Genomic DNA, 27,935 nt, shown 5'->3' on the forward strand with positions numbered 1-27,935 from the left:
TGGTCCGCCGCGGCCCCTCACGGCGCTGGCGCAGAGATGGCGGAGGCAGTGGAGCGCACAGACGAGCTGGTCCGCGAGTACCTGCTCTTCCGCGGCTTCACGCACACGCTGCGGCAGCTGGACGCCGAGATCAAGGCGGACAAGGAGAAGGGGTTCCGGGTGAGGGGCCGGCGGGCGCGGCGCGGGCAGAGGCGGCCCCGAGGGAGCCCGGAGCTGGCTCTCCCCCAGCACTGCCCTCCGGGGCGGGAGCGGCGCTGTCACCGCGCCAGGGGGACCGTCGACATCAGCGCGTCCGGCATTCGCTTGACAGATGCGGAACTGAGGCCCTGAGAGAGGACGTGACTTGCCTGAAGTTGCCCAGTGAGTTAGGAGCATCGCCGAGGCTGGAGCCCAGGTGCCCTGACTCCTGGTCCGGGGCTCCCTTCTCCACCCCAGCCTCTCAGCAGGTGCTGGCCAGTCATTGGTCAGGATGGCGATGAGGTTTTAGGAGCTAACGTGGGGTAGATGGTTGGGTTTTTGGCAGCAGAAGTATTCTGAAGTTGGCTTCCAATGGCCTTGGGAACAAAGGGGTCTGCAGCCCAACATGTTAGCTGGGTTCAAGTATTTGTTTGTTTGAAACGGCTTTATCAGTGACTCATTGGCAGTTTTGCTTCACGATTGAGGAAGACCTTGTTGTGCATTTGAAAACATACTTCCCCTGCTCAGACATGATTTTCTGTTGAGAAGTTCTTGGAATTTATATGTGTGTGATTTGTGTGTATATTTGCTGGCTTCAGTTGGTGTTGGCAGGTGAATTGAGAGAGGCAGTGAGCTAGCAGCAAGAACACTGGAGGGGAGTTAGGAGACCTGGGTTCTTGTCTTGCCGAAGTTAGTGGCTACTTGGTGGTGGCAAAAGCAAATCATTTCAGCTGTCCGAGCCTCAGTGTTCCTGATCTATAAAATGGGTGTGTTGGAATGGTATCAATATTCAAAAGCTTTTCCATCTTGTGTACTCTGGTATGATTGCTCCTCACAAGGAGGTGACTCCTTTGGCTGACACTCTGAGCAGCTGCCAGGACTTTGGGAGTGCTTTGAGGACTTGAAGGAGACAGTACATCTCACCATGAGCCTTGGAATCCTGGAATGGAGGAGTTAGGAGGAGGGGCATGGAGATTGTCTCACTCTTGTCTTTTTTGCTTTTTGAAATCTTAGGTAACTGAGACCAGAGAGTTGAAGTGACATTGCTAAGGTGGCTGAGTAAGTCAGAGGCAGATCCAGGCCCTGGACTTAGATCTCCTTCTTCCTGGGCCAGGGTGCTTTTACACCTGCAATTTCCATGCTTGGTAGAGGGTCAAAACACGTATCTAACATCAGGAAAAAAACCTAAAAGCTATTACGTTACTGTGTTTTGAAAGTTTTATAGATTGCTAACTTAAAGAAAAAAAAAATTTTAACATCCAGAAGCCACAGCAAGAGGAAAAAGCTGTATTAACTCTGTGGAATGAGGAGAGAATTCCCTTCCGTCCTTCAGTGCCTCCTCCATCTCATCTTTCTCTCACCAGGTGGACAAGATTGTGGACCAGCTGCAGCAGTTAATGCAGGTGTATGACTTGGCTGCCCTTCGGGATTATTGGAACTACCTGGAGCGTCGGCTCTTCAGCCGCTTGGAGGATATGTATAGACCCACCATCAACAAGCTGAAAACCAGCCTGTTCCGCTTTTATCTCGTCTACACAATCCAGGTGCTTTGGGTTTAGGGATTTCTTGGTGGAGAGAGTTCTTTGATCCAGAAATAGATTTTCTTTTAACGCCTAGGGACAGCTCTCTCTGTTACTCCTGGGAAAGGGTGAAACAGTCGCAGTGCAAATTATTTTTGACTGTGTTCCTACTTTTTTTCTCCTTCTCATCTGTAGATGATTGGACTTGTCTTCCTCATTCCTATTTCCCCTCTTGTTTCAAACACGTAAGCCTGGGTGGTGTTTTGAAGAATATAAGTAGCTGGGTTAAAGTTTGAGTAATAAAGATTATGGCTGACCTGGGGGAGTAAATCACTTAGATTATTTGAAAATCAACTAGGAATTAATTTTTAGGATGGTATTTATCATCAGGACTTTATTTTATTTTACTTATTAATTTTTTGAAGATTTTTTTGATGTGGACCATTTTTAAAGTCTTTATTGAGTTTGTTACAATATTGCTTCTGTTTTATGTTTTGGTTTTTTGGCCCCAAGGCATGTGGGATCTTTGCTCCCCGACCAGGGATGGAACCTGCACCCCCTGCGTTCGAAGGCGAAGTCTTAACCACTGGACGGCCAGGGAGGTCCCTCAGGACTTTAGTTTAAACCAGCTTCTTTGAAGTTACAAGGAACTTGAGAAAAGTGTGATGATTTTTTTGATTTTATAGAGTTTATAGATCATGTTTGGCCATTTACCCAGCAGGCCGATATTCAGAGGCTCTCTGCTGTGCGGTGGTGAAGATTCTTACCTCTGGACTTCTGTCTCTTCCCCCTCCTTGCTACCTCCTCTGTGTCTTGGCAGACAAACAGAAATGACAAGGCTCAGGAGTTCTTTGCAAAGCAGGCTACGGAGCTCCAGAACCAGGCCGAGTGGAAGGATTGGTTTGTCCTGCCCTTCCTGCCATCCCCAGACACCAACCCCATCTTTGCTGCCTACTTTTCTCGCCAGTGGGCCGACACCTTCATCGTGTCCCTGCACAACTTCCTGAGCGTCCTGTTTCAGTGCATGCATATCCTCTCAGCTGCCCGGGGCTGGGGGCCCAGGCTGAGGCAGCCCGACAACGTGATCAGGGGCCGCTGCTCTTAATGCAGTCATTTCTTCTACAAAATGCCCAAGGATCACTGTCATGTGTCATGTGAGGGGGCTGGACAGATTGTGGTTATTTTGATTGGTAGGCCGGAGATCATAGGCCGGGAATTGTAATCCTTAGTTCTGCCGCTCTGCTGCTGAATAGTGGACATGTGTGGGTGGGGACTGTACTAGCAATGAGGGGATAGGAGCCCTCAAATAGGGCCTCTCTCAGCAAACGCAGGGGTCAGTGCAGAGCTGCTTTGCAGCGAAACCGGCCAACCTCGAGAGCACCCTTTGTGCATGCCCTGTGCCCCCCAGGATTCACTTGCCTTTGTTGGGATTAGGTAGCAGGTGAGAACACTTCTAGGGCTGGAACTTCCTCCCTGTGTTAGTGCCTGGGTCACTGTCTTTATAATGACCTCAGGGTCCCTTGACTTGTCAGAGGACAGAGCAGCTTGAAGAATATAGGTGTGGATATTTAAGAGAGAGGATGTAAATAATTTACAGCCTACCGTGTTTACCATTTTGTCGTGGAAAGCCCAGGACACCCTCCTCGCTCACTCTTGCTCTCTAACAGGAATCCTGCGGGAGGAGAAGGGAGTCTGGTTTGAATGGGGCTGTCTGGTGAGTTACTGATAAACTGGACGTGTGGAGGCCCATCCACCATCTCCTTTTGGCTCTGGGAGGAACGTCTTCTGGTGGGGGTAGGAAGGGAGTGTCTTGTTTCCTTTTGTGCTGTGGTGAGTGTGAATTACGCCCGTGCCAGGTTGGCCTTTTCTCTGCTGCTGCTCTTCATCCCGAGGGCTTTCAGACAAACCTAACAGGGGGCCCAGCCCAGAGGCAGTTACGGCTTGACCCCGGGGGCACTCTAGGGAAGTTTGCTTCCCGGGTACTGAGGCCCTGCCTGCTTTGTGCTCCTCTGGACTGAAGCTGTTTGTGGTGGTCAGGAAAGACTGACACCGTGACCTAGGATGTGGGTGCTCCTAGGGTGGCAATCTGCAGAAAGCTTGCTTCTCAGTCTGAACCTTTGCCAGGGAGAGGCTCAACCTGCGGAGGGGAAAGGCGAGTGGCCAGCCCTTCTGCCCAGCTGGTGGAGCAGGTGGCGGTGTGCCCACGGAGCCACTGGCCGCTGGGCTGGCTTTTTGCTCCATGTCACTAAAGCTTAGGCTGGCTGTGAAGCCCGCAGGATACTAGCCCTTTACTGCTGGCATTTGGGAGAAAGCGTCAGGTTTGGATTTATGTCCTCTCTGTGGGCTAGCCAGGCAGGTTGTCATGTGTCCGTGAGTCTCTCTGAAGGAAATCAGGCCAGGCCCGGTGTCAAGGGAGAGACTATTCATAAAGCTGTGAGGAGCCCACAGCACAGAGTCTTTACTCTGTGTCATGTTCAAGGGTGTTGGTGTCGTGTCAAGAGTTTGGGAAGGGCTTTTAATCATTTTGCAGGCAGGCCTTATTCTTTCTTTTTTTTGTATTGAATTGTTTTATCTTATTGCAGAGTTTGTGATAGAATATATTTTTTGATTTGAATTTTATTTTTATTATTTTTATTTTTTGACTTTAATTTTATTTTAGAATATATATTTTAATTGGCTATTTTTCCCAGCTTTGTTGGAGTATAATTGACAATTAAGAATTGTATATATTTAAGGTATAAAACTTGATGATTCGGTGTACGTACACATCGTGACATAGTCACCACAGTCAAGTTGATTAAGAGGCAGGCTTATTCTTTAACTTGGTGCACCGGTTCCCGTGATCCTGAACTTCGATGCAGAGTGCCAGCGGACCAACCAGGTTCAGGAAGAAAATGAAGTTCTGCGCCAGAAGGTTTGTTGCGAACAATGCTTGCTCCTTGGGAAGTACTTCTGCTTTTCATGTGTAAAATTAGGTAGTAGCCATGGAGGGCTGATTTCAGTAGAGGAAAGCACTGATCTCAGATGAAAGTGAGTCACCAGAAAGGCAGTGTTGGGGATTTGGGGGCCACGTGACAAGTCTTTGAAAACCAGAGGTGAGGCTCATGTTGTAAGTCACGTAGCGCAAACAACACAGTAACAGGAGTAAACTTTTAAGAGGAAAAAGACTCTATGCATTGACGTCACCTTACATCTAACCTGCTTTCATACGTCTGCTTCCCACCCCTAGTGCTTTTCCACCTGTCCCCACATCTGTATTGTTTACAGCCCAGATATGATTTAATTGTTCTCAGCTAAGCGAAACTAGGTTTCTCTAGTTTGGTAAAATGATAGCTCCGGGGGACCAACATTTGCCTTTACAATTTGCCTGAGGAGCATTTCTCTAACCTTGAGATTGACACATCTTCAGAAAAGGGAGGATTTTTTAGAAAAAGGAAGGTTATAAGCTGTTTAGGTTTGGGGGTTTAAGATTCTTGGGTTTGGGGGTGTGTGTATAATTTTCTTCAGGCAAAAGGTCAAAAATGCTGAGCTTCATTAAAAATTTTTTTTTTTCCATTTGAGTTCCAAAGTCTGATTTTGTAGATTCCAAAGAGCAAAGCAGGATTGGGTGGAACTGTTTTTCTCACTGAATTCAGGAAGCGAGTCAAATGATAAAAAGAAAAAAAAAAAGTGTGTTTTGTATATCTAACGGTTTTTAGTTTTCTCACCTCCCTGTAGTCAAGTAACAGCAGCCTCACCCATTTTTCCAGTCTGCAGAGAGTGAGACAGGCACTCCGAGGCTGAGGGCCAGTGGCCTTTGAGCCAGTGTGACTGTGTTTCGGATGTGACGGGAGGTCTAACCTTCCCCAGGGGAGGGAAGGCCGGGTGAGATCCCCATCTTACTCACCCCCACCTCTACGCAGCTGTTTGCACTGCAAGCTGAAATCCACCGACTGAAGAAAGAGGAGCAACAGCCAGAAGAGGAAGAGGCCTTAGTCCAGCACAGATTGCCTTCTTATGTCTCCAACATGGACCGCCTGGGGGACTCGGAACTGTGAGTGTGTGCCGCGCCCACTCCGCGCCTCTGTCCCCTGTGCTCTCCCCTCCTCCCGGCGACGACGTGGAATTGCCAGGAGCCTCCCCGGTGCTCACTGTTATTGTCTGAGCTTTCTGAGTAAGGGCCCCTGGTCCTCTAGTTGTCCCCTACCTCCCAGCCTCTAGGCCTGCTCTTCCAGGGGCCTGCACATCCAGATGTGTGCAGCCTGGGTTAATAATCACAGCCGCTTTCGTGAAGCCCTGGGAAGTTTCTGTGCCCTGAAAGGAGCGCCTCTTGGATGACACGATTGCCAACCACAGGTTGGATGCATTTCTCCGTAGAAGCATGCTCTTGTCTCAGGGTTTGGAAAGGTAGGCAGGTTGGAAGAGAGGTATTTGAGCAACCTTAAAAAAACAGCTAGTTACAGCCGAAAACCCAGACGATGAGAATAATAGCAGTTGAAGAGACGTAGGTGCCACAGGTCACAGAATTAGCGATTGGTGAGTCAGGATGCAAACCCAGGCAGTCAGATTCCAAACCTGCATGTGGCCAAGTACTGCAGCAGATGAAACTGCTCTAGTTTCTGAGCTAGCGCCCTCTGATGGAAATAAAGTGCAAGCCAAAAATTGAACTTAAAAATTTTTAGTAGCTATGTTAAAAAAAGGAAAAAAAAGCTAATTTTAATGATATATTTCATTTAGCCCAACTTTCCCAAAATGTCGTTTGAACGTGTAATGAATATAAACAAAGTATTCATGAGATATTGAACAGTCTTTTTCATGCTCAGTCTTGAATCCCAGTGTGGATTTTACACCTCCAGCACATCTCCATTTGGACTAAAGACGTTTCAGGTGCTCAGTGCCACACGTGACCAGTGGCTATTAGACAGCGCTGCTCTGAGCATTACCACGGCCCTCAAAGAAGAGCCGCAGCCTTCAGCCTTCACCGCTGTGCCAGTTAGGCTGCTGGCTCCCTTCGTACAACAATAGCACCAAGCATCATGCCGCCTTAAGGCCCAGGCGTGCGAACCTGGCCAAGGCCCTGGTCACTGGCAGCATCCATAGCCTGGGAGGTCTGTGCCCCGGGTTCCGCCAGGTTCCCCCTCCAGCGCCGCGACCTTGTGCTGTGTCTGCTTCTCCAGAGCCATGGTGTGCAGCCAGAGGAACGCTTCCCTCTCCCAGTCGCCTCGCGTGGGCTTCCTGTCCTCGCTGCTGCCTCAGAGTAAGAAGAGCCCCTCAAGGTTGTTGCCTGCCCAGGCCCCGCCTCAGGCCCAGAGCTCGGCCAGGAAGGAGTCCTCTGGCGGCCAGGTTAGTGCAAGTCCTGCCTTTCTAACTCTCGCCAGGAGGCCTCCGACATCCCACTTGTCAGGTGGGGACTTGTCCACCCTCCCTTAGGACCTGCAGGTGGAGGGTGGATGGTGACAAGAGGAAGTATGCCCTGAAGGGCCCCTTCCCGTTTCTCATAAATGTCCTCTAGCTCATGAGTGCTTATGACTGCGCTTTGCCTACTCAAGTGTGAATTCAAGCAATTCTGGACTTTTAGATTTTTGGTGATATAAAGTAGCTTGTCGATGAAGACTAAATTAAAGTTACTTCTAAACCCAGTGTAGTATTTCTTTTACAAGTTCCTGATTCTGCAAAGGAGTTTTGCTATTTTTCACTTTTATAGAAACTTGCAAGAGAATTTCTTTTATGCCAGCATATGTCCAAAATTGAGTAGTTTTCCGAGCAGAGATGGTCAGAATTCATTGCTTTCAGAAATGCTGGCCAGAGTGAAACTTTAACAGGCCCATAGTTATGCTTTATTGCTCGGGTAGGGACTGTTTCCCTTTTAATATATTTTTATTAGTCGCAGATACAGTAAGTTGTCATCACCTCTGCCTTCCTCTCCTGCCACCCTTGGCTTGAGGACAGTTGCAAGTGAGGCAGCAGCGTGGGGCTGCTTGGGGAGAAAGGGGTCCGCCCCAAGGCTGCCATTGGGACGTCGGGGCTTTTAGCACAGCACTTGGGTTTAGTACTGTTGTTGAAGTGCAGACATTGAGCAGGACACCAGGGAAGAAAGAGCGTGGGCTTTGGAGTCAGGCAACTGTACCTTGTTTATCATCCTTGCGCAGATTGCTTAAACTCATCCCACTTCACTTGGGATGATGAAAACAGCATTCACTCCCTAGCGGCAGAGTTATTTGAGCTGATATGAGAGCCCTTGGTATATGCAGTGCCTGGCAGGTTATAAGCACGCAATACATTTTAGTTGTAGTTGTTGTAGCTGGGAAGTCAGTTCTGAGACCTAAAGTGGCAGCAATGCAAAATAACTGCAACCTTAGCATCTAGTGGGTTCGGGGCATCAAAAACCAGTCATGGTTATTCTACGACTGTTTTTTTGAAGTTCAAACCTTAAAATTAGAACTGCAGTTTTGTAGAATGTGGCTGAGTAAGTTTTACGGTTCGCTTTGCAAATCTCTTTCACTGTGCAAGATTTTGTAAGTGTAATAGATGATGTATGGAATGCTACGTCCCTTAAAATGTGCATGAAATGATGAAATTCAGTTTCATTAACTTAAAAGAAAATACGGAGACGGGGTCTTTGGACTTACGCCTGTGGCCTTATGTTTACGTGTTCAGGCACTAAGGTGTCCTATGGTGAGGGTGAAATGGGATTGGAAAGTTTTTGTATGGTTCTTGTTCAGGAGACAAAGGTAAGAATGTGTAATTTGCAGAAAACATGCCCTCCTTTACCTCTGAGATATATTCAAACAAAGCTTGGGTCACCGTGTGGCAGGTTAACAGAGCGGAGGCAGCCTTCTTTCCATTTCCTGAATGGAGATGATAAGTGTCTGCAATCTGAAAAATCCAGTGCTTGGGTCACTCGTTTTTTTTACTGATATATTTGACTCAGCAGTGATGTTTCAGTTCTAAAGATAACTAGTATATTTGAGGTTCAAGAAAAATCACCGAATTTTAGAGTTGGAGAAAGCTTAAAGGTCATCTGGCCCACCCTCCTATTGAGAGAGGGCACGTCCTGTGACTGATTGCCTCCTGTGCTGGGGAGGTCACTGCTTGTACGTGTGGGATGTTTGCCTGTTTGAAAGTTGTTAGTTGAAGCCTCTATGATTTTTACTCACTGATCTCAGCTTTGCCTTCGAGCTATTAGAATAAGGCTTCTGGTTAGGACAACCCTTCCTGTCTTTTCCAGGCTAAGTGCTATGTTCATTCCTTCCTTTCTGCCCAACTGTTTACCCATGTGGCATGATTTCTAGACCCCTCACCATTCTGGTTCTCTTCTTCTAGGGGGACGTTCTAATTTTTAAATTCCTCTATACAATCGATGGCCAAATTTGAGTTTACAGTTCAAGATGCTCTCTTACCAATAGCAAATGCAGTTAGCTGTATGATCACTTCCTGTGATTTTAATGCTATACTGCTTTTAACGCAATAGAAAATGACATTGGTTTTTTAATCAGCCACGTGGCTTCGTTAGTGCATATTAAGCTCGTAGTCTTTTCCTCACTACTACCATGCCAGAGCGCCTTCTTTCTTTTTTACTCTGAATAAGCAAACGAAACAACGTGAGTTGTGTTATTAAATTAGCAATACAGGGACTTCCCTGGTGGCGCAGTGGTTGAGAATCCGCCTGCCAATGCAGGGGACACGGGTTCGAGCCCTGGTCCGGGAAGATCCCACATGCCGTGGAGCAGCTACACCCGTACACCACAACTCCTGAGCCTGCGCTCTAGAGCCCACGAGCCACAGCTACTGAGCCTGCGTGCCACAACTGCTGAAGCCTGCACTCCGCGACAAGAGAAGCCACTGCAATGAGAAGCACATGGCACCGCGACAAACAGTAGCCCCCGCCCGCCGCAGCTAGAGAAAGCCCGCGCGCAGCAACGAAGACCCAACACAGCCAAAAATAAATAAATAAAAAATAAATTTATAAAAAAAAATTAGCAATACATAAAATGATAGGCTTTCCTATTTTAAATATTATTTATACATAGCATTGTAAGTTTCAATCACATCAGCATTTTACCCACTTGTGATCGGTCACTGTAACTGTTGTTGTTATCACTGAAAAGTTCATAAAATTATAGATGTAGAGTCTATGGCGATACACTCTCTGTGCTTTCAATATGAATCCGGAGGCAAAATTTTAGAAACACATGGAAGTAGCTGTAAAACCACAATTCCTAAGCTCTTCTGGGATCTCTGTGACAGAAGCCCCTGTGGGCACCTCTCAGCAGGCTCCCCCACTGCAGTTTTACCCCATCCTCCCCTCCAGTGATAACTCCACTCCTTCCATAACTACTCAGTCAGTTTGGGACTGTGAGGGGGAATTATGGTTATTATAGAGATAACCTCTGATTGGCTGGAATGCAGAGAAAGCAAAGTGACCACAGACTTCTGTGTTTGTAACTCTTATTAGTATCAAACTACCTTATAGCTCCCGTGACATCAGCAGTAAGAATGCTGCCCTTGGGGCTGTTTCCATGGATCTTAGCAGGATGGGGAAAAGGGAGCCCTCTTCCCCGTCTTTCATTCTGCAATTTCTGTGTTACTAGGGCCTGTCTTCTGGGTGTCTTTATTTTGCTTCAGGTGAGCCTAAATTACTGGAACTTGTTCTCTGTTCCATTTGGATGACTGCCTGGTAAGCTGTATTCAGGCCACCGAAAATGAATTTAGATCCTTCCCTAGAGTGAGAAGCAAGAAGGTCAAATGATAAAACATAGGTGAAGATACCTCTCCTGAACTGTAGGAGACAGGTAGATTATGGTAGAATATGACAATATAATTTGGACTGTTAGAATGTTATCTGAATCCAGTAGTTAAGATTTTTATGAGGTTTGCTCTTAAAATAAAACTTTCAATTACCGGTTGTATCACAGTGAACATTTACTTAAGTTATATGCATTTGTAGCTAGACACGAGTTTACCTTAACTTACTTATTTAGGTGTTTGGTGGATGGCTGCATTCATCAGCTTTTAGCATGCTAGTGTTTTTTTTTGATGTTTGCCCTTCTTTCGTAAATAACTTAGATATAGTTTAAGGAGAAGCTCTCTCTAGCAGGATCTGATAGGTCACACTTAGGTCTATAGCTCTTTTGGTGTAAACTACCCTATCATTATAAAGACAGTTCTTCTTAATTTATTGCAGTGCCTTATGTTAATGCCTGTGTGAATTTTCATTTCAGAGTACTGTCCAGCCCCCAACCTAATGATAAACTGGACAACTTCCTTGCCATCTTGACTTGACAGGGAAACATTGGTTTTGTTCCTCTTAATGTTGTAATGTATTTGCTGGGGAAGGGTTACAAGTGGCTTTTGTGTCAGCTAGAGCAATTTGAAGTCTATCCTGAGCCTCTCTATTCCATCAGTTTGGGCCAATTGAATTGAGCACTTTTAAAACCACGTGTTGGAAAAGGAAAAAACACCACTTATCAGGTGTAGCAGGTGAGTAAGGAAAGACAGGTGTGCCACCAAGTGCCTGTCCCTGCTCTGCAGCCTTCCCAACCTTTGGTTCCAAGGTGGGATACCCCTGTGGTCTGTGTACTTTCTTTGGGAATGCACGCAGTATTAAATGGGTTCTTTTCCTTCTCAAATATCCAGTTTAAAGATCTCTTGGTCAGGCTGATAAATCTGTCAAACCTGAATCATAGTTGTGCCAGGCTGTTCGAGACTTCCTTGCTTGCCAGGATCCCACTATTTTGGAAAACAGCCGTCAACCCTGGAAGCTGATCTTCCTCCTCCTCTCAGCAGTATTTTTATAGCTAGCTGTGGAGTTCCCATAGCCACCTTTGAAGTCCAGAAAACATGGCCTCTGCTGTCAGTTCTTCTTTTGTCTTGTCTATCAAAATGTTAGAGCTTTTGGAGACGTGTTTTGGAATTCTTCATTTCTAAATTTATTTGAGTCCTCTTTTTTTCTTGGTAAATCAAGCTAAAGTTTTGTCTATTTTGTTTAACTTTCAGAAAACCAGCCCTTAGTTTCATTGATCATTTCTATTGACTTTTTAGTCTATTTCATTGTTTTCCGCTCTGATCATTGTTATTTCCTTCCTTCTACTAAATTTGGGCTTCGTGTATTCTTCTTTTTCTAGTTCCCTGAGGTGTAAAGTTAGGCTGTTTACTTGAGGTCTTTCTTCTTAATGTAGGTGTTATTACAAACTTCCCTTTTAGAAGTGCTTTTGCATAAGTTTTGGTATATTGTGTTTCCATTTTTACTTGTCTCAAGATATTTTTTGATTTCTCTTTTGATTTTTTCTTTGACCAATTGGTTGTTCAGGAGCATGTTTTTCAGGCTCCACATATTTAAGAATTTTTTAGTTTTCTTCTTGTAATTGATTTCTAGTTTCATCCATTGTGATGCTTGCTATGATTTCAGTCTCCTTAAATTTATTAAGACTTGTTTTGTGGCCTAACATATGATCTGTCCTGGAGAATGTTCCATGTGTGCTTGAGGATGGAATGTTCTGTAAATGTCTATTAAGTCCATCTGGTCTAAAGTGCAGTTTTAAGTCCAGTGTGTCCCTAGTGATTTTCTGTCTGGATGATCTATCCACTGATGAAAGTAGGGTATTGAAGTTCTCTACTACTATTTTCTACTGCCTATTTCTCCCTTCAGGTCAGTTAATATTTGCTTTATATATTGAGGTGCTCTGATGTCAGGTACATAAATATTTACAAATGTTATATCCTTTTGTTGGAGTGACCCCTTTATCATTATATAATGGCCTTCTTTGTCTCTTATTACAGTCTTTGGCTTAAAGTCTATTTGGTCTGATATAAGTATAGCCTCCCCCGTGGCATTCTTTAGTCTGAGCAGTTTGCCCTCTGGATCAGTAGATACAGGGAGGAATTAATAGATTTGTGTAATGAAGGTTGGCATCCTTGGATCTCCTCCTAGGGAGTGAACCACCCCCCACCCCACTGCCCACCCCGGGACCGTGTGAGGGACCATGGTTCCCTCAGGACCACCTCTTACTTTTGGGAAGGTAACAGGAGTCATCTTCCACTTTCTAAAACTGTGGGACCTATTCAGTGTTCCATGGACCACGGGGTACTTCTCAAGAACGGCTGGAAGCACTGAGAGAAGGGCCTTATCTTGGTTGTTATTTTGCTCCAGGATTATGACATTTCTTCTTATCTTTTCTATTCAGTGTCACTTTCTTCCATGTGCTCCCATCATGGTTTTTCTTTCTTCAGGTTTCTCAGAGTTTGGGGCCACTGTCAGATCTGGATGTAAATTCCGGTTCTGTCCAGTTCTCCCTGTGTAAAACGAGTAACTTAACCTCTCTAAACATCTGCTCCCCATGTTAAAATAATGCCTCATCTTTAAGGGAATGTTTGTAAGGTTCTTCGCATGGCACCTTACATATGGTAAATGCTCAATGAGTAATATATATTGATGTTATTATTGTTGTTGGTTTTCTTCTTAGGTTATTTTTTAAAAATCTTAACTAAGAACTTTACTTTTCCCAAAATAAGTCAGAATTCAGAGAATCAAATACTCTTCCTAGAGAAAACATCTGTTACAAGCACAAGTAGATACCAATGGAGGTCGCCTCAGTCAGAAAACCAAAAATAACCAATCCTGTGTAGGTCAGCCCCAGTTAGGCTCCAGGTAAACTAATAGCCTTTAAAATTTCCTTTCTTAACTGTTCACATGACTCCGGGGTCCCAAGGAACATATGTTAATCATTTTAAGTTGTTTAGTGTTAACATAAAAAAATAACCAGTAGAAGAACTAGAAGCCCACAAATAGGCTTTGGTTGAGTTTATTCTCTTTACTTAGGACTTGTGTACAGATGATTTGTGAGGAGGTTGGTCTCAAGCCAGAGCAGCTGTTTGCATCCTATCCCTCTGCTAAGAGTGTAAAAAAAAAAAAAAAAAAACGTGTGTGTTGGGGGGGGTAGGAGTGTGACCATCACAATTTGTGGGAATAAGGGTGGAAAAAATGAAACCAGCCAGATAATCTGGAAAGGTGATGAGGTGGCAGCTCCTTTTTAAAAAGCTCTAGATTAGGAATCTTCAGTCTCTATAGGAGTGGGAATTACTGAGTTCATTTGCTGTAACCTTGGTTGACTTTATCTCTCTTGCTATGAAAAGGAGCCAGAAGATGCCAATTTCTCTCTTGTCCAATTTATCTTGCTCAAAAGGCCTTGAGTTTCCAACAATTTCTGTTAAGACTTTCTGGTTGCCTAGTAATCATTTCCAAATACCTCAATATTTGTTATCATTGGCTGGTTTAGTCATGCACTTGGCCCAAAACAAGAGGGTACTGTGTTCCTTTTTCCCTCCAGAGGGGTGATTTTATTTTGCATAATTTTTTTGCTGTATTGCCCAAACATATAATTGCTTGTAAATCTTCGTAACACCCAGCGTAGGGCCTGATCTGCCTCATAATTGTCACTTAGTAAGTGCTAAGCTAAATAAAGTTAACTGTTCCACTTAGATCAAGGAGACATATATGTATTACCTCCAGGTGATAGGTGTGGCAGGTGGAGAAGTGCTGGGGACCTGTCCTCTCAGGATGGGGGAGTGGGGAACAGAAAGGAGGAGGTCCGGCCTGCTTATGTTTTGCCCTTGACTTTGCTCATGGGCTGACATAGTAACATTTTAACTACCTCTCAGCATGGCCAGGGAGGAACCTTACCCAGGAGTAAGGGTAGAGTCCACTCCTTGGCTCCTGCTCCCCTCCTGGCCCAGGTGTCATGGCCTGGGCCCAGGTAGGAAGAGACTTTTCACAGCCTGGTGTCTCGTCCTCCAGAGCACCAAGGGTAGGGAACCAGCATGCGCACCCAAGGATGGGAAGAGCCTCTTCAGCGGGCTGGCCACTGGGGAGTCCAGCTGGTCACAGCACCGCCAGCGGCGCCTGCAGGACCATGGCAAGGAACGGAAGGAGCTCTTCTCCATGACTTTGCAGGTATGGCTTGGCCTTGGCGTCTCACGAGCGCCTGCAGGGACACCACGCGGCTACATGGTGGAGAGCCATGGAAAATGGGGGGGGCAGTGTAGGGCCTGCTCTTACCTCTCTTGATTTCTTCTGCTGTGTAGAGTGTGGTTTTGCCTGACTGGGTTTAATTGCTCGCACTTTGGTTGTTTTGTTCCAAAACCACCTGGCTCTCCAGTGATCCCTCTTCCTGATGTAGTTTCCCTAAACAGGGGCCATAAAATGCTGGCCTCTGAAAATGTTCCCAGAAGATGAGCTCTGTGAATAATTGGTTTGGGACCCCTTGCATGCTCTGTCCTTCCCTTAGGTTAACTGTGCATGTTAGCATGTCACGGGCACTCAGAGTCGGTGGGAGAGAGAGACCTGTTTCCCTTGGTTTAACCCAGCATCTCCCAGACTTGCTCAATCACAGGATCACTTTCTCCTGCACTCCCTGCTGGAGCCGCTGCCCCGAGAGCCACGTGTCCACACAGCGTCGTGCTGCGGCCCAGGGCCCTTGCCACGTGAGCTCAGGGACTCCTCTCACTAGTGAATATGGGTTGGGGTCTGCTCTTCCTGGTGGTATAAGCTGCTTCTGTTTCGGTCAAATACTCTGGATTGAAGGCAAAAGGGATTTACTGCCTAAGTCACCTTGTTGACCATGTATCTCCTAATTGAGGCTACTTGCCTGTTTTAAAGGCATATTTTGGCATTAGCAGCCCTGTGCTGGTTCTGGTTCGATAGCGTAGACCCTTACGGCTCGGATCTCAAATCCTTCTGTGCTGTAGGATTAGAGGTGCACCTGAGCTCAGCCACTCCCGTAAGATACCTCTCTGAGCTCGGAGGTCTCTGTTTCTCTGTTTATTCTCTTCTCTTCTCTTCTGTTCTATTCCATTCCATTCCATTCTATGTTTGCTGTAGAACTGCTCTTTCTGGGACCCCAAGGAGTGCTTAGAGGAGCCTCAGGAACCACGCGGGTGGTAGAGAGTGCCCTGGCTGGTGCCGCCTGGCCTGGGTTACGTCTGGGTGAGCCCATAGTAACCGTGATGGCCAACACTTGCGGCAGAGACGGGCGGCTGCCGCCCTCCCGGGTGGCAGGGTGTGTGGGGTGCCACGTGGTGCCCCGCCTTGCTCTGGCTCTGCTGCTGTGCTCGGGTCTGTCTCTGTGCCTGGCCCGTCACCCCAGTCTCTCAGTACCCCTCTCCCAGGAGGAGGTGCTGGTCGGCACGGCAGCGCACTGGCGAGGGGCCACGCTTACCTCTGACTGACCCGGCTCCACATCCGCATCCTACCCCGGGCCAGCTCTTGATCTTAGGCAAGTTATTTAACTTCTGCTTTCAGTCTTACTTTCCAGAGCTGTAAAGTGGGGTTAATAATAGGATCAGAAATGGTTGGGGGGGAGCATTAAATGAGACAATCAATCATATTCACGTAGTGCCTGGAATGCAGTAGGCACTCACTCACTAACTGATTCTTGTTATCATTGGCCTGGTCTGTCAAGGTGGTGCGTGCCCCGAGTCTCATCAGCTGTGGCTGGGAGCCTGTGGCCCACACTCCCTCCGCAGGGCCTGTGAGAGGAGCAGGGCCTCTAGGAAGGGGCCGCCAGCAGAGCAGACTCTTGTAGTTCAGAGCTCTTTCTTCTAGACCCCGAGACCACCAGGATCCTCCCCCGAGGGCTGTGGCCTGGCGTCCCAGACATCTCGCAGTGTGTCCCCAGACGTGGGGAACGGCTGGGCCCAGTGCAGACCCCTCACAGCTGACTTGTGCCCCTTTTGCTTGGTGCAGTGTGCAGAGAAGAAGCCTGAAGCTGGTGGCCCGGAGGCAGAGCCCTGCCCGGAGCTCCACGTGGAGGTGCTGGAGACACTGATGCGGGCTCCCACCGCAGGCCCTGAGGGTGGGGGGCTCCGCCCCGAGCAGCCGTTCATCGTGCTGGGGCAGGAGGAGTACGGAGAGCACCACTCCTCCATCATGCACTGCAGGTGGGTGTCGGGCCGGCCGGCCGGGGCCAGGGCCCTCTGGGGGAAAGGCTGATGGCCTGGGGTTTGGGCTCCCCGGGAAGCCTCGGTTTTCAGCCTGTGCGTGTGAAGGTGTGGCAAGCAGGATGATGAGAGGTAACAGAGATGCAGAGGGTGGGATGGCCCCGAGGGACCGTGGTCACCCCTGAACTGTCAGAGGAGGGCTGGACAGCTGCCGTTGGGGTCCTGCCAAGAGCTGCCGTTGGCCGGGTCAGCCTCTCCACTCCTGATCCTGGGGTGTAACGCCCAGAGGGTAGGTGATCCCTTGCTCTGATGGACGTGATGGGCTCCGGAGCCGTGACGCAGGAGGCTCTCAGTCTCTAGAGACCAGGAGTGCCGAGGGCGGGGCTGTGTGCATCTTGCCCACAGGGCTCAGCACATAATATTGAATAAATGCTTTGTAAGTCGTTCTCAGACAGACGCATGAATGAATATTTCTAGAAGTAGCTCACGCCCATCCTTGGAGCGTGGGCATTTGACTCTCAGCAGGAGAGTCAGAAAAGCAATCCTCTGGGTGCGCTGAAGAGGACGGCGGACCAAGGCAAGGATGCTAACAGCGTCCCTCTTTCTCTCATCTTAGAGTGGACTGCTCGGGGAGGAGGGTCTCCAGCTTAGACGTAGATGGGGTCATCAAAGTGTGGTCCTTCAACCCCATCATGCAGACCAAGGCATCCTCCATTTCCAAGTCGCCGCTGCTCTCTTTAGAGTGGGCCACCAAGCGGGACAGGCTGGTGAGTGGTCTTGCTTGTTGCTGGACCTGTGGTCTAAGGGAAGAACCCTCCAGGGCGCTCCCCAGGGGCTCCAGCACCGCAGGCCTGGTTGGGGCCTCTAAGACGAGCCCCTCCCTTCTCTCTCTCACTGGGAAGTCAGGGACCACACATCCAGGACTGTCCCAGCAGGCTCCTATCTGGAGGTTAACAGGAATTGGAATTAGGCTGCAGTGGGACCCTGTCCGATGGCAGAGGCCTTCTTCCTGTGTGCGGTGGTCTGGCTTGCTTTTCGTCTTCCCGCAGAGAGACCGGCTCACTCCCTGTTCTCCCCACCAGCTCCTGCCGTCCCTGCACATTTCTGACAACCCACCAGGAGGTTCTCCGCTGCTCCTCCTCCTGCTGGGACCCCTCCCCGCGCCAGGCCGGAGGGGGTGTGTCCTATTCTGGGGTTCCCACAGTGGTGTTAGCACAGTGTGCTTTTTCCCTCTGGACTTTAATATTTGACATAGAATTTGTAGTTAAGGAGATAAAGTTGATATATAGTGTTTTGTTTTTTTTTCACCGTATTCCATTTTGGAGGGGATCATACCCAGCAGCCCAAGGAGCAGACCTTGTTTTTTTTTTTTTTTTAAATATGGATCAGTGTGTCTTTTTTTTTTTTTTTTTTTTTGGCTGTGTTGGGTCTTCGTTTCTGTGCGAGGGCTTCCTCCAGTTGCGGCGAGTGGGGGCCACTCTTCATCGCGGTGCGTGGGCCTCTCACTATCGTGGCCTCTCTTGTTGCGGAGCACAGGCTCCAGACGCGCAGGCTCAGTAGTTGTGGCGCACAGGCTTAGTTGCTCCGCAGCATGTGGGATCTTCCCAGACCAGGGCTCGAACCCACGTCCCCTGCATTGGCAGGCAGACTCTCAACCACTGCGCCACCAGGGAAGCCCCCAGACCTTGTTTTTTAATAATTTTTTTTTTCAAAGCTTTTTTTTTTTTTTTAATTTTTATTTATTTATATTTATTTTTGGCTGTGTTGGGTCTTCGTTTCTGTGCGAGGGCTTTCTCCAGTTGCGGCGAGCAGGGGCCACTCTTCATCGCGGTGCGCGGGCCTCTCACTGTCGTGGCCTCTCTTGTTGCGGAGCACAGGCTCCAGACGCGCAGGCTCAGTAGCTGTGGCTCACGGGCCTAGTTGCTCTGAGGCATGTGGGATCTTCCCAGACCAGGGCTTGAACCCGTGTCCCCTGCACCGGCAGGCAGATTCTCAACCGCTGCGCCACCAGGGAAGCCCCTTAATAATTTTTGACAACTGCAGGAATTATCCTTATGGCACTAGGATCTTGGGGCTTACCCTGTACCAGTGTCAGTTTGCTAGGTGAATGCTGAGGCCATATTCTAGGGAATATTCCTGGGGGACACCCTCAGATCTGCTTCTGGTGTTTTCTTCTGGCAGTCCTCGTTATTGTCTTTGAAGTTTTCACCAAATAAATCACAAGGATAGCCTCCTCTGTTTTTTCTGGAGGCCTTTATAGGCCCAGAGCCAGAGCTGTCCCCAGGACACACAAATGGGGCTGTCACCCAGCCCAGTGACCAGCTGGGGCCACTGCCCAGGGAGGTGGTGGTGGATCAGGGGCCAGAGGGCAGGACTGGGGCAGCTGGGATTTAAACTGGAAGACACGGAGGGTGGGCAGAGGGTCTCATTTCCAGCTCTACCTGAGGAGCAATAGAGCTTCTATTCCACAGATTCCTTTTGTGGTTTTGCTTCTGTTCAAGGTCACCTGTGACGTCTTTAAGTTTTAAATGAGGCCCTTTGTAGCTGGGTTTCCCCTGAACTAGCTGGAGAAGTGGAGGCAGGCCTCACCCCGCAGCCTGGCCCACCGCACGGGGTGGGCCTGGCCCCCCAGTGGGCCTCCCTGAGCGGGCCTGACCCAGAACTGTCCTTCGCTTCTCCCGCCCCTTCTCCTTCCAGCTCCTGCTGGGCAGCGGTGTGGGGACGGTGCGCCTCTATGACACGGAAGCCAAGAAGAACCTCTGTGAAATCAGCATCAACGATGATATGCCCAGGTGTGCTGGAGGCCGCTCCCTCAACTGCTGTGCTCGGCGGGCCTACCTTGGCCTTGGCCGAGCCTCCGAGCCCCGCTCCGCCTCCCTCTGTGGACGGACGGAGCACTGACCCGGCCCCACGTGTGTTGCAGGATCCTGTCTCTCGCGTGTAGCCCCAGCGGGGCCTCTTTCGTCTGTTCAGCTGCAGCTCCGAGCCTTGCTGCCCAGGTGGACCTGTCCGCACCAGACATCGGCAGCAAGGGCACGAACCAGGTTCCTGGCAAGCTGCTGCTGTGGGACACGAAAACCATGAAGCAGCAGGTGCGGGCCTGCCCCGTGGTCTCCCTGGGGCTGGTCACACTCCCGGGCAGGCACACAGCCTGTGCTGCCCCTTGTTTCTGAGGTCTCTTCCCTCTTTGCTTTGGGCTCGTCAACATTTTGATTTGTGAGGAGGTTTCAACATTGAAGTGTTGAAAAGTAGTAATACTCCAGTGGGGCAGATTGCCGGCAACCGAAGTCGTTCAGCATCATGCCGCAAATTTAGGGTTCACACACAGCCTCTGATCGGGCCCTTTTGGCTTATTTAAAATTTTTTAAGTTAATTTTTTTTAATATTTGAAGTTTTTTCGTTTCTTTTATTGGAGCAGTTGTAGGCTCACAGTAGAATTGAGAGGAAGTTTCAGAGATTCCCCGTATACCCCCTGCCCACACGCACACAGCCTCTCCTGCTGTCAGCATCCCCCACCAGAGGGGCTCATTTGTTACAGCTGATGCACCCACGCTAACCATTGTAATCACCCAAAGTCCATGGTTATATCAGGGTTCAGTCTTAGTGTGGTGCGTTCTAAGGGTTGGGACAGATGTGTAATGACACGTATAGTGTCATAGAGGGTATTTGCCCTAAAATTGCCCCGTGCTCGATGTAGTCTTCTCCCCTGACCCCAAGCCCTGGCAACTGTGGATCTTTTTTTTTTTTTTTTAAATATTTATTTAATTTAATTAATTAAGTTTTTTATGGCTGTGTTGGGTCTTCGTTTCTGTGCGAGGGCTTTCTCTAGTTGCGGCAAGCGGGGGCCACTCTTCATCGCGGTGCACGGACCTCTCATTATCGCGGCCTCTCCCGCTGCGGAGCACAGGCTCCAGACGCGCAGGCTCAGCAATTGTGGCTCACGGGCCTAGTTTATCCGCGGCCTGTGGGATCTTCCCAGACCAGGGCTCGAACCCGTGTCTCCTGCATTGGCAGGCAGACTCTCAACCACTGCGCCACCAGGGAAGCCGGCAACCGTGGATCTTTACACTGTCTCCATAGTTTTGCTTTTTCTAGAATGTCATATGGTTGGAATCAGACAGCCTTTTCAGATTGGCCTCTTTCACTTAGTATTATGCATTCAAGTGGTTTATTTTTCAGGAGACAACTGGAGTCCCCTTCTGACTCCCTCTTAACTTACAATTGCATAACAATTGCAGCAGCAGCTAGAAGCAGTGAGGACACATGCGTATTCTTAAGAAATGACAGTCTTGAGAAAGCTTGCCCACAGGGCCTGTGGCTCACCTTCCCCAGGAGCGGAGGATGCCTTCCCAGGCAGAACAGTAGCAGATGCTCACAGCTATGACCCTGAATCCTGAGAGCTTCAGTGCTGTTTACACTCACCTGTTTAAAAGGCAGTGGTGTTTCTTGAGAGAATCAGTTTCGGTCAGGCCCTTACGTGCAGCAGCTTGTTTCCTGCTGGTACCGGACACTTGAAGTGTCCCTGTCTTGTTGGTGGCTGTGTCCCGAGTGTTCCGTTTGTGCCTTTCTGCGCCTTCCTGTTCCCAGTTGGAAGCCTCGCAGGTCTCTCCAGCCAGTCAGGGCCACCCTGCCACGTCAGTTCTTGCTCTCTACCTCCCTTGTCCTGGCAAATGTGTCCCACTGAGAAACCAGGTGCCTTTCTGAGCCAGCCTTCTCCCTCACCCTGAAGTCAGTCCAGGAGCAGACATTGTCAGTTCCACCTCCAAAACCTGTTTCCAGTCTGAACACTTCTGTCCATTTGCGGGGACATGCCCGCTAGCGCCCCTCAGCTGGACAGCTGCTGGACAGCTCCCACCACGGCGCCCGCCTGCCCGCCGGGCACACTGCGCCTGGGGGATGGGCAGACACGGGGCACGTCCTGCTCCTTCCCGCTCCTCCAGGTTTCCCATCCACACTCCCTGCAGCCCTGCCTGGCCTGGCCCTCCCTGCTGCTCCAGCCTCCTGGCGCCACCTGTCCTCCTCGTCTTGCAGCCACACGCCCTTCCTGCATGCTGTCCCCTCTCGAGAACGTTCCTACCCCACTCCATCCGGCTGACATCTGTCCTCCAGCATCTCGTAGGTGCTCCCCTTTATACCCACCCAGTCTGATTAGGTCCTTTTTAATCTGGTTAGTTTGTGCTAAGAACTTGTGATTTGTAATTTTATGTTCACTTGTTATTTTTCAATGTTTCATTAAATATTGAATACATAGAAGAGAATATTGAAATCATAGGTGTACGGAATAATGAGAAGAACAGTAAAATGAACACCTACCTACCACCACGGTTTAAAAGTGGGACATTACCGACACTTTTTATACCCTGGTGTGCCCTTCCTCAATCTTGGTCTCCTTCCCCCTTTCAAACAGAAGCTGTTTAGAAATTTGGTTTATTACCGTCTTACATTTTAAAATTTAGTGTGTCCTTTTCCTAGCTCCAGTTCTCCCTGGATCCGGAGCCCATTGCCATCAACTGCACAGCCTTCAATCACAACGGGAACCTGCTGGTCACGGGGGCAGCTGATGGTGTCCTCCGGCTGTTCGGTAGGCAGGCCTGCTCACGGCCATCCTGGTCCCCTCCTCAGATGCCCTGGGGAAGAGAGCTGGGTTTTTGCCAGCTGGACTGACTAGAGGCTATTGCAAAACCCCAGTTCAAGATGCTTGTAATAGCACTTAACTCTGGCCAGAGTCTGCTGTTTTCAGGACCCCCTAATTACCTTGCATGTGGTCCGTGTCCGTGGACACGGGGTGGATGTAGCTTAGTAGTCCTCCAGTCCTGAGCTGTTGGATCTGAGTCCTCATGGCCCGAGTGAGATCTAAGAGGATACGAGAGGGTCATGCCGTCCTGTCCTCTTGGTGTGACCACTTCATTGTCCCCGTGAGAGCGGTAGAACGGTGTGCATCAGAGTCATTGGCATGCTGTTTAAAGCTCCTCACGCCAGGCCCGTTCCAGGAGACCAGAGTCAGAGGGTCTGGGAAGGCCCTGGGGACTGTATCTTTAACCGATCTCCAGGGCTCCCTGGTGGGAAGTTACAGCGCCCTCCCAGGAAGGACTTATGTGTCCTCCTAGACTTACGGGCTCCCCAGATGAGCTCAGGCTCCACCCAGGGATTCCTGAACCTGACTTCTGACCCAGTGAAAGAAGCTTCCGTTTAAGATTGGTTAGCAGAAGACAAGGCACAGTGGAGGAGAGAACTGGTAAAATGAAGCACTCAGTGCCCACTCTTCACCAGGGGTCAGCTCTGTGACTCCTGTCGGGTCTGGGAGGCCCTCTGCCACCCACCGGGCAGAGGGAGGGTGAGAGGTACCTCCTGCTGTGGGCAGATGTCTCCCCAGGGCCTGGGCGGGAATCCTAGTGGCGTCTCATTGCCTCAGACATGCAGCAGCACGAGTGCGCCATGAGCTGGAAGGCCCACTGCGGGGAGGTCTACTCTGTGGAGTTCAGCTACGATGAGAACACCGTGTACAGCATTGGCGAGGACGGGAAGGTAGGTGGGAACGGGATTTGGGTCAGGAAGCTCCCTTCCTCTGGCTTAGGCATCTGAGATTCTAGAGAGCACCAGAATAGCATGACGGGCTGCGTTCCAGTCCTGACCGTACTTTTTACTAGCTCTGTGACCTTGGGCCTCTGCCTCAGTTTTGTCATCTGTAAAACAGAGATGAAAATAGTAACCAGTCTCACAGGGTCTTTGTGAGGTTTAAATGAGTTCAGTGGGAGTTGACTGTTCTTATGAAAGGGGAAGACCTACATCCTTCCTCCCGGTTGTAGCAAAAAGGACTCATCTCACTGACCCACCTGACTCAGTGGGGTGCCAGGGGTGCCAGGATGTACTTCAGTGAGCTTGGTCATTGGGTGGTCACAGCATGGATATGTAGAGCTTGCTGGGGCTGGGGGCTGCAGACTGTTTCACCCAAACAGAGTCAAGAAATGTAAAAAGGAAGCTGGGGAAAAAAGTAAAAATAAGTGCCCCCTTTAGATTCTCTCTGGAAGGATTCATTAGGATCCTTGGAAAGGGAGCTGGGGCAGGCAGAGCTGGGAGAAAGACTAGCTTTTCATGTGTACCCTCCTGTACCTTTTGGATTGTATACTATCCACCTGTATTATCCAACGAAGGCAGTAATTACCAAATGAATTCTTCATTTGAAAACTATGAGAAGGGATTTTTAAATCAAAGCTCTACTTCCTATTTATTTGAGTAGGATTCTCAGTTAAGCGGTGGTCACACCCAGGTAGCCTGTCCCTGGGGTGGGCTAAAGGGCTGTTTGCGCTACAAAGCGTGAAGCTCAGCTTATACCTCATTGCTCGTGTTGCATTGATTGCACTGCTGAGAAACTGGAAGTGTATTTGGAACTTGTCCTATTTTTAAGAAAAATCTAGTTGGGTTCTAACCCTGACAGTAATATTAATAATGAAAACAACAACAACAGTAATAATAACAATCACTGGAGCATTGCCCTTGCTTGAGAGATGGGAATCTAGGCGAAGGCTGTTGCCTGCCTTTTCCCTTTCCTGGAGTCAGGCCAGAGAGAAAGTTCAGGCTTTGACGTGAAGTGGCTGACTCTTTCTTGATTTTCTTCCCTTAAGAAAATGCTTAAGTTGTGTTGGGAAGAGTCGGGACTGTGTGGTCATCTCACTACCTTTCCCAGGGCCTGTGGACCCACCTCCTCTTTCCCGGGGCCTGTCCTCTCTCCTCCCCCCGGACTGAGGCTCTGTTGCTGGCCCGCTGAGAGTGCCGTGCTTGTGCTTTGCCGTTGCAGTTCATCCAGTGGAACATCCACAAGAGCGGCCTAAAGGTGTCCGAGTACGGCCTCCCCACTGACGCCACGGGCCCCTTCGTGCTGTCGGGTTACAGCGGCTACAAGCAGGTCCAGGTCCCCCGGGGCCGGCTCTTTGCTTTTGACTCGGAGGGGAATTACATGCTGACGTGCTCTGCCACAGGGGGCGTCATCTACAAGGTACCTGGCGGCTGGTGGCAGGGAGGTTCTTCCTCGGAGGTCTGGGCCCGGTTGAGTTCGAGCCTCTGTCCCTGTCTCTGTCCCAATCTCTGTCCCTCCCCGATGGCCGTGGAGAAGCCTTTGACCCGGGATGGACAGCTCCTGGGCCTCCCGGCTGCAGGCTGGCTCGAGGGAGCAGGCGGGAGTGGGCACGAGTGTGGCGTGTCCGTCCTCTCTGCTCCCCCGTCACTGTCCTTGGACGAGACTCTGTCCCTTTTCTGCCTCCTTCCTTGGGAATAATACCAACTATAGAAAACCTCAAGAGCTAGGGAGAAGGGCTGTAGGTTGGTTTGGGGGGACATACCCCAAACAGGAGGGTGCCTAGGTGGTCTGTTCCAGGTACTCTAATCTGGTGTAGGTTTATTGTTTATGGGAGGTCCTGTGGGTCAAGGACGTTACAATCCATGGCTGGGACAGAAATCCGGGGGTGTGATTTGTCACGCGGGATGTAAGTTGTCCACTCAGTTTATCTGCTTATTTTAATTCTCATGTCACAGCCTCTCTGGTTCATGTACTTTTTTTTGGATATATGATTGAACGAAATTATAAATCTCTCCTATGTTACTAGTGCTACCAAATGGACTAGGGATGAGGATTTGTGTCGTGGCCTAAGCACATGGTCTGGTTCCGCGTTGCCACGTGGATTCAGTCCTGAGCCTCAGTGTTAGCTCTCTGCCTGGCGGTGTTTCGTCTGCAGGTAGAGTGATGGAGTGGCATGCTCTTTCTCTGGGGCTCCCCGAGCTCGCCTCGCGTGGCTCACAGCCAGCGGGCAGCCGGTGCTCCGGACAGCAGCTGCCTGCGGGCGTGTCCTAGGCCCCGGGCAGTGTGCACAGGAGACGGAGAGTGTGGCCCCGCTCTCCTGGGGCTCACGCTCAAGTTAGAACGAGACGCGAGCCCCAACAGTGACGACGGTACAGAGCTGAGGGCCCCCAGGGGAGGAAGCCGGGTGGGGGCCGAGTCCTCGGGGAGGACTGGGCAGGGGGGCAGTCTGTGGATTTGAGGCCTTTGGAGGAGCAGGAGGAGGAGTTGGGAGGATGTGGAGGAAGGCGGGCTTTGGGGCTCCACGGGGCAGAGGGGAGCAAGGGCACACGGTGGGGTGAGGGGGAAGGGGGCTGCTGAAGTGGGAAGTAAGGAGGCTTCTGGACTGTTGACCTTGAGTGTGGCACCGGGAAGCCTGGGTTTACTGTCAGCCAGGCTCCCCTTTTCCGCAGATGGTGATGATTTGGGTGGCTCTTGCCCTCTCCTTAAAAATTAGTTCCACACTTTATTTTTACTTATTTACTTAAATATATACATTTAAAAATCTTTTAAAAGTTTTATTGAGGTACAGTTGACAAAAATTGTATATATTGAAGGTGTACGGTGTGACGGTTTCATGTAAAGCTCCATAATTTCTGGTAATTGCTATCGGGAGATACCGTAAAACGTTTGCTGTCTACAAGCCTAATTTTAGTTTATTATTTAGAGTTAGTTGAGTTTCAGGTGGGCTCTCCTTTGCTCTCTGTATGATTGTGTGTTGTGTGTGTATGTGTGTATATTATTTTATTTTTGATCGTGCGGGCTTTATCATTTGTCCTGATCAGTTCATATGGTTTGCAGTCAGACTTTCTCTATAACCAATTAATGGGTTGAAAGATTTTCCTCTGTCATTTAAAAAATGTCAAAAACGGGGTCTAATTACTTAAGGAATATAATGACCTTCAGGTCCCATTTTTACAATCTATAAACAATTCATGATTTTTAAAGATGTTTTCTCCGTGAAGGCTGAATACTTCCTCTCTCTTGCTCATGGATGTTGCATGTAGCTGGATAGATAGTCTGCTCCTGGTTTCCCTTCCTTATTACCTTCTGACCCCTCACACCTGCGCACCTGAGTCCCGGGCGGCAGGTGCTGGCGGCACAGAGGAGAGCCGTGTTTGTGCCCTGACCCAGGGCCTCCGGTGCCAGCACTGCTGTCTGGGTGTGTGCCGGCTGCACGGCAGGGAATCACCAAGACCCTGCCCTCCTGCCTTCCTGCCGGTGGTGTTCCCTGGGGGAAGCAAATGTAAAACAGAGAGGCAGATACATGATATGAGGCTGGGAGCGGTAGATGGTGCTGGAAGAGAACACCGGGCACGAGCAGGAGACATGGCTCACAGCAGGTTAAAGGTGGCAGGGAAAATTGTGTCTTTCAGAGCATATTAGGGACTTATTTTCCACTTCAGCTGAAGGAGTAACTATAGTCGGGAAAGTGAAGATATTTCCTGGTCCAAGCAACGAACCTGAGACTTTCTGGAAAGGGGGACCTGTGTGCCTGGGCATGTCCTCAGCTTGGGGTGGCAGCCCCCAGGCTCGAGGCGGCTTGGCTACCGAAAGTGGATAAAGTGGATGTGTTTGTGAGCAGTGCCTGATGATGCAACCTCGTCTCTCCTGTCCCCTTGCAGCTGGGCGGGGAGGAGAAGGTTCTGGAGAGCTGTCTGAGCCTGGGCGGCCACCGCGCCCCTGTGGTCACCGTGGACTGGAGCACAGCCGTGGACTGCGGGACCTGCCTCACTGCCTCCATGGACGGCAAGATCAAGCTGACCACCCTCCTGGCCCATAAAGTCTGATGGGGCCCGCCCCAAGGGCCACCCACGGAAGCAGTATTATCCTGGGAGGCAGGCAGAGACGGCTCAGGAAGACAGGACGCTCCCCTTCCGGCTCCCTGCCAGGGTGGGGAGTCTTCAGGGAGAGACTGCCCAGGGGGCTCGGGCACTGTCCAGCCACCTGACGAGAACGGGAGCCATGTAGAACTGTGGCACGTGTTCCCCAGACATCGGCATGCTGGCCTCTGCCAGGAGCAGGCGCCAGATGGTGGGAGGAAAGCTCAGGAAGCAGGAGAAACATTGTGATGGCTGCTCTGTTGGCCTAGAAGAGATTGAAAGTATTTTGTATATATTCGCTCAGTTTTCTTTTTTATAAAAAGAATGCTCTTGGGGTCACCTGGTGTCTCTTTCTGGAACGTATGCGTGCAGCAGAGCGTCTCCCTTCACCCTTTGCCCTGGCGATGGTCATTGTGAGCTTCGGCCCCGCGCCCCAGCTCTTACCTCACCAGCCATGGGGCTGACCTTTATTGGAGGTTTGCTTGTTGCTCTGCCACGGAAGTAGGACGTCCTCTCTCTACTGCTGCGTCGGCTAACCAAGGTTTGTGCCGTTCCCGTTTCTTTGGGCTCATGTCAAGGAGGCCATGGTGTCTTCTTTTCTCTGAGAGTTGGCAGCTTTTGTTAGGACAAGTGCAGGGTCTGAGGCATCTGCCCCTCTCCATCTGGGTGGCT

At 49.6% G+C, this 27,935-nt stretch overlaps 1 protein-coding gene across 6 annotated transcripts; it reads left to right on the plus strand.

Moving 5' to 3' along the window:
* Window positions 1-27,602, plus strand: WDR91 (WD repeat domain 91). 6 transcript variants are annotated; one of them, XM_036864066.1, is made up of 15 exons: window positions 1-159; window positions 1,542-1,721; window positions 2,518-2,725; window positions 4,529-4,611; window positions 5,600-5,730; window positions 6,854-7,019; window positions 14,470-14,625; window positions 16,417-16,610; window positions 17,227-17,377; window positions 19,308-19,402; window positions 19,534-19,702; window positions 22,083-22,191; window positions 23,023-23,135; window positions 24,406-24,603; window positions 27,066-27,602. In XM_036864066.1, exons 1-15 carry the CDS (start codon window positions 37-39, stop codon window positions 27,228-27,230), a joined length of 2,241 nt encoding a protein of 746 aa, XP_036719961.1. In that variant the 5' UTR covers window positions 1-36; the 3' UTR covers window positions 27,231-27,602. The 6 variants fall into 6 exon arrangements, with proteins under 6 accessions (XP_036719961.1, XP_036719967.1, XP_036719966.1 ...); XM_036864070.1 differs by lacking the exon at window positions 1-159 and adding an exon at window positions 166-394; XM_036864069.1 differs by lacking the exon at window positions 1-159 and adding an exon at window positions 166-360.
* Window positions 27,603-27,935: the final 333 nt, after the last annotated feature.

This window comes from Balaenoptera musculus, chromosome 9 (genome assembly GCF_009873245.2).
Source record: "Balaenoptera musculus isolate JJ_BM4_2016_0621 chromosome 9, mBalMus1.pri.v3, whole genome shotgun sequence".
In the NCBI taxonomy this organism is placed as follows: Eukaryota; Metazoa; Chordata; class Mammalia; order Artiodactyla; family Balaenopteridae; genus Balaenoptera; species Balaenoptera musculus.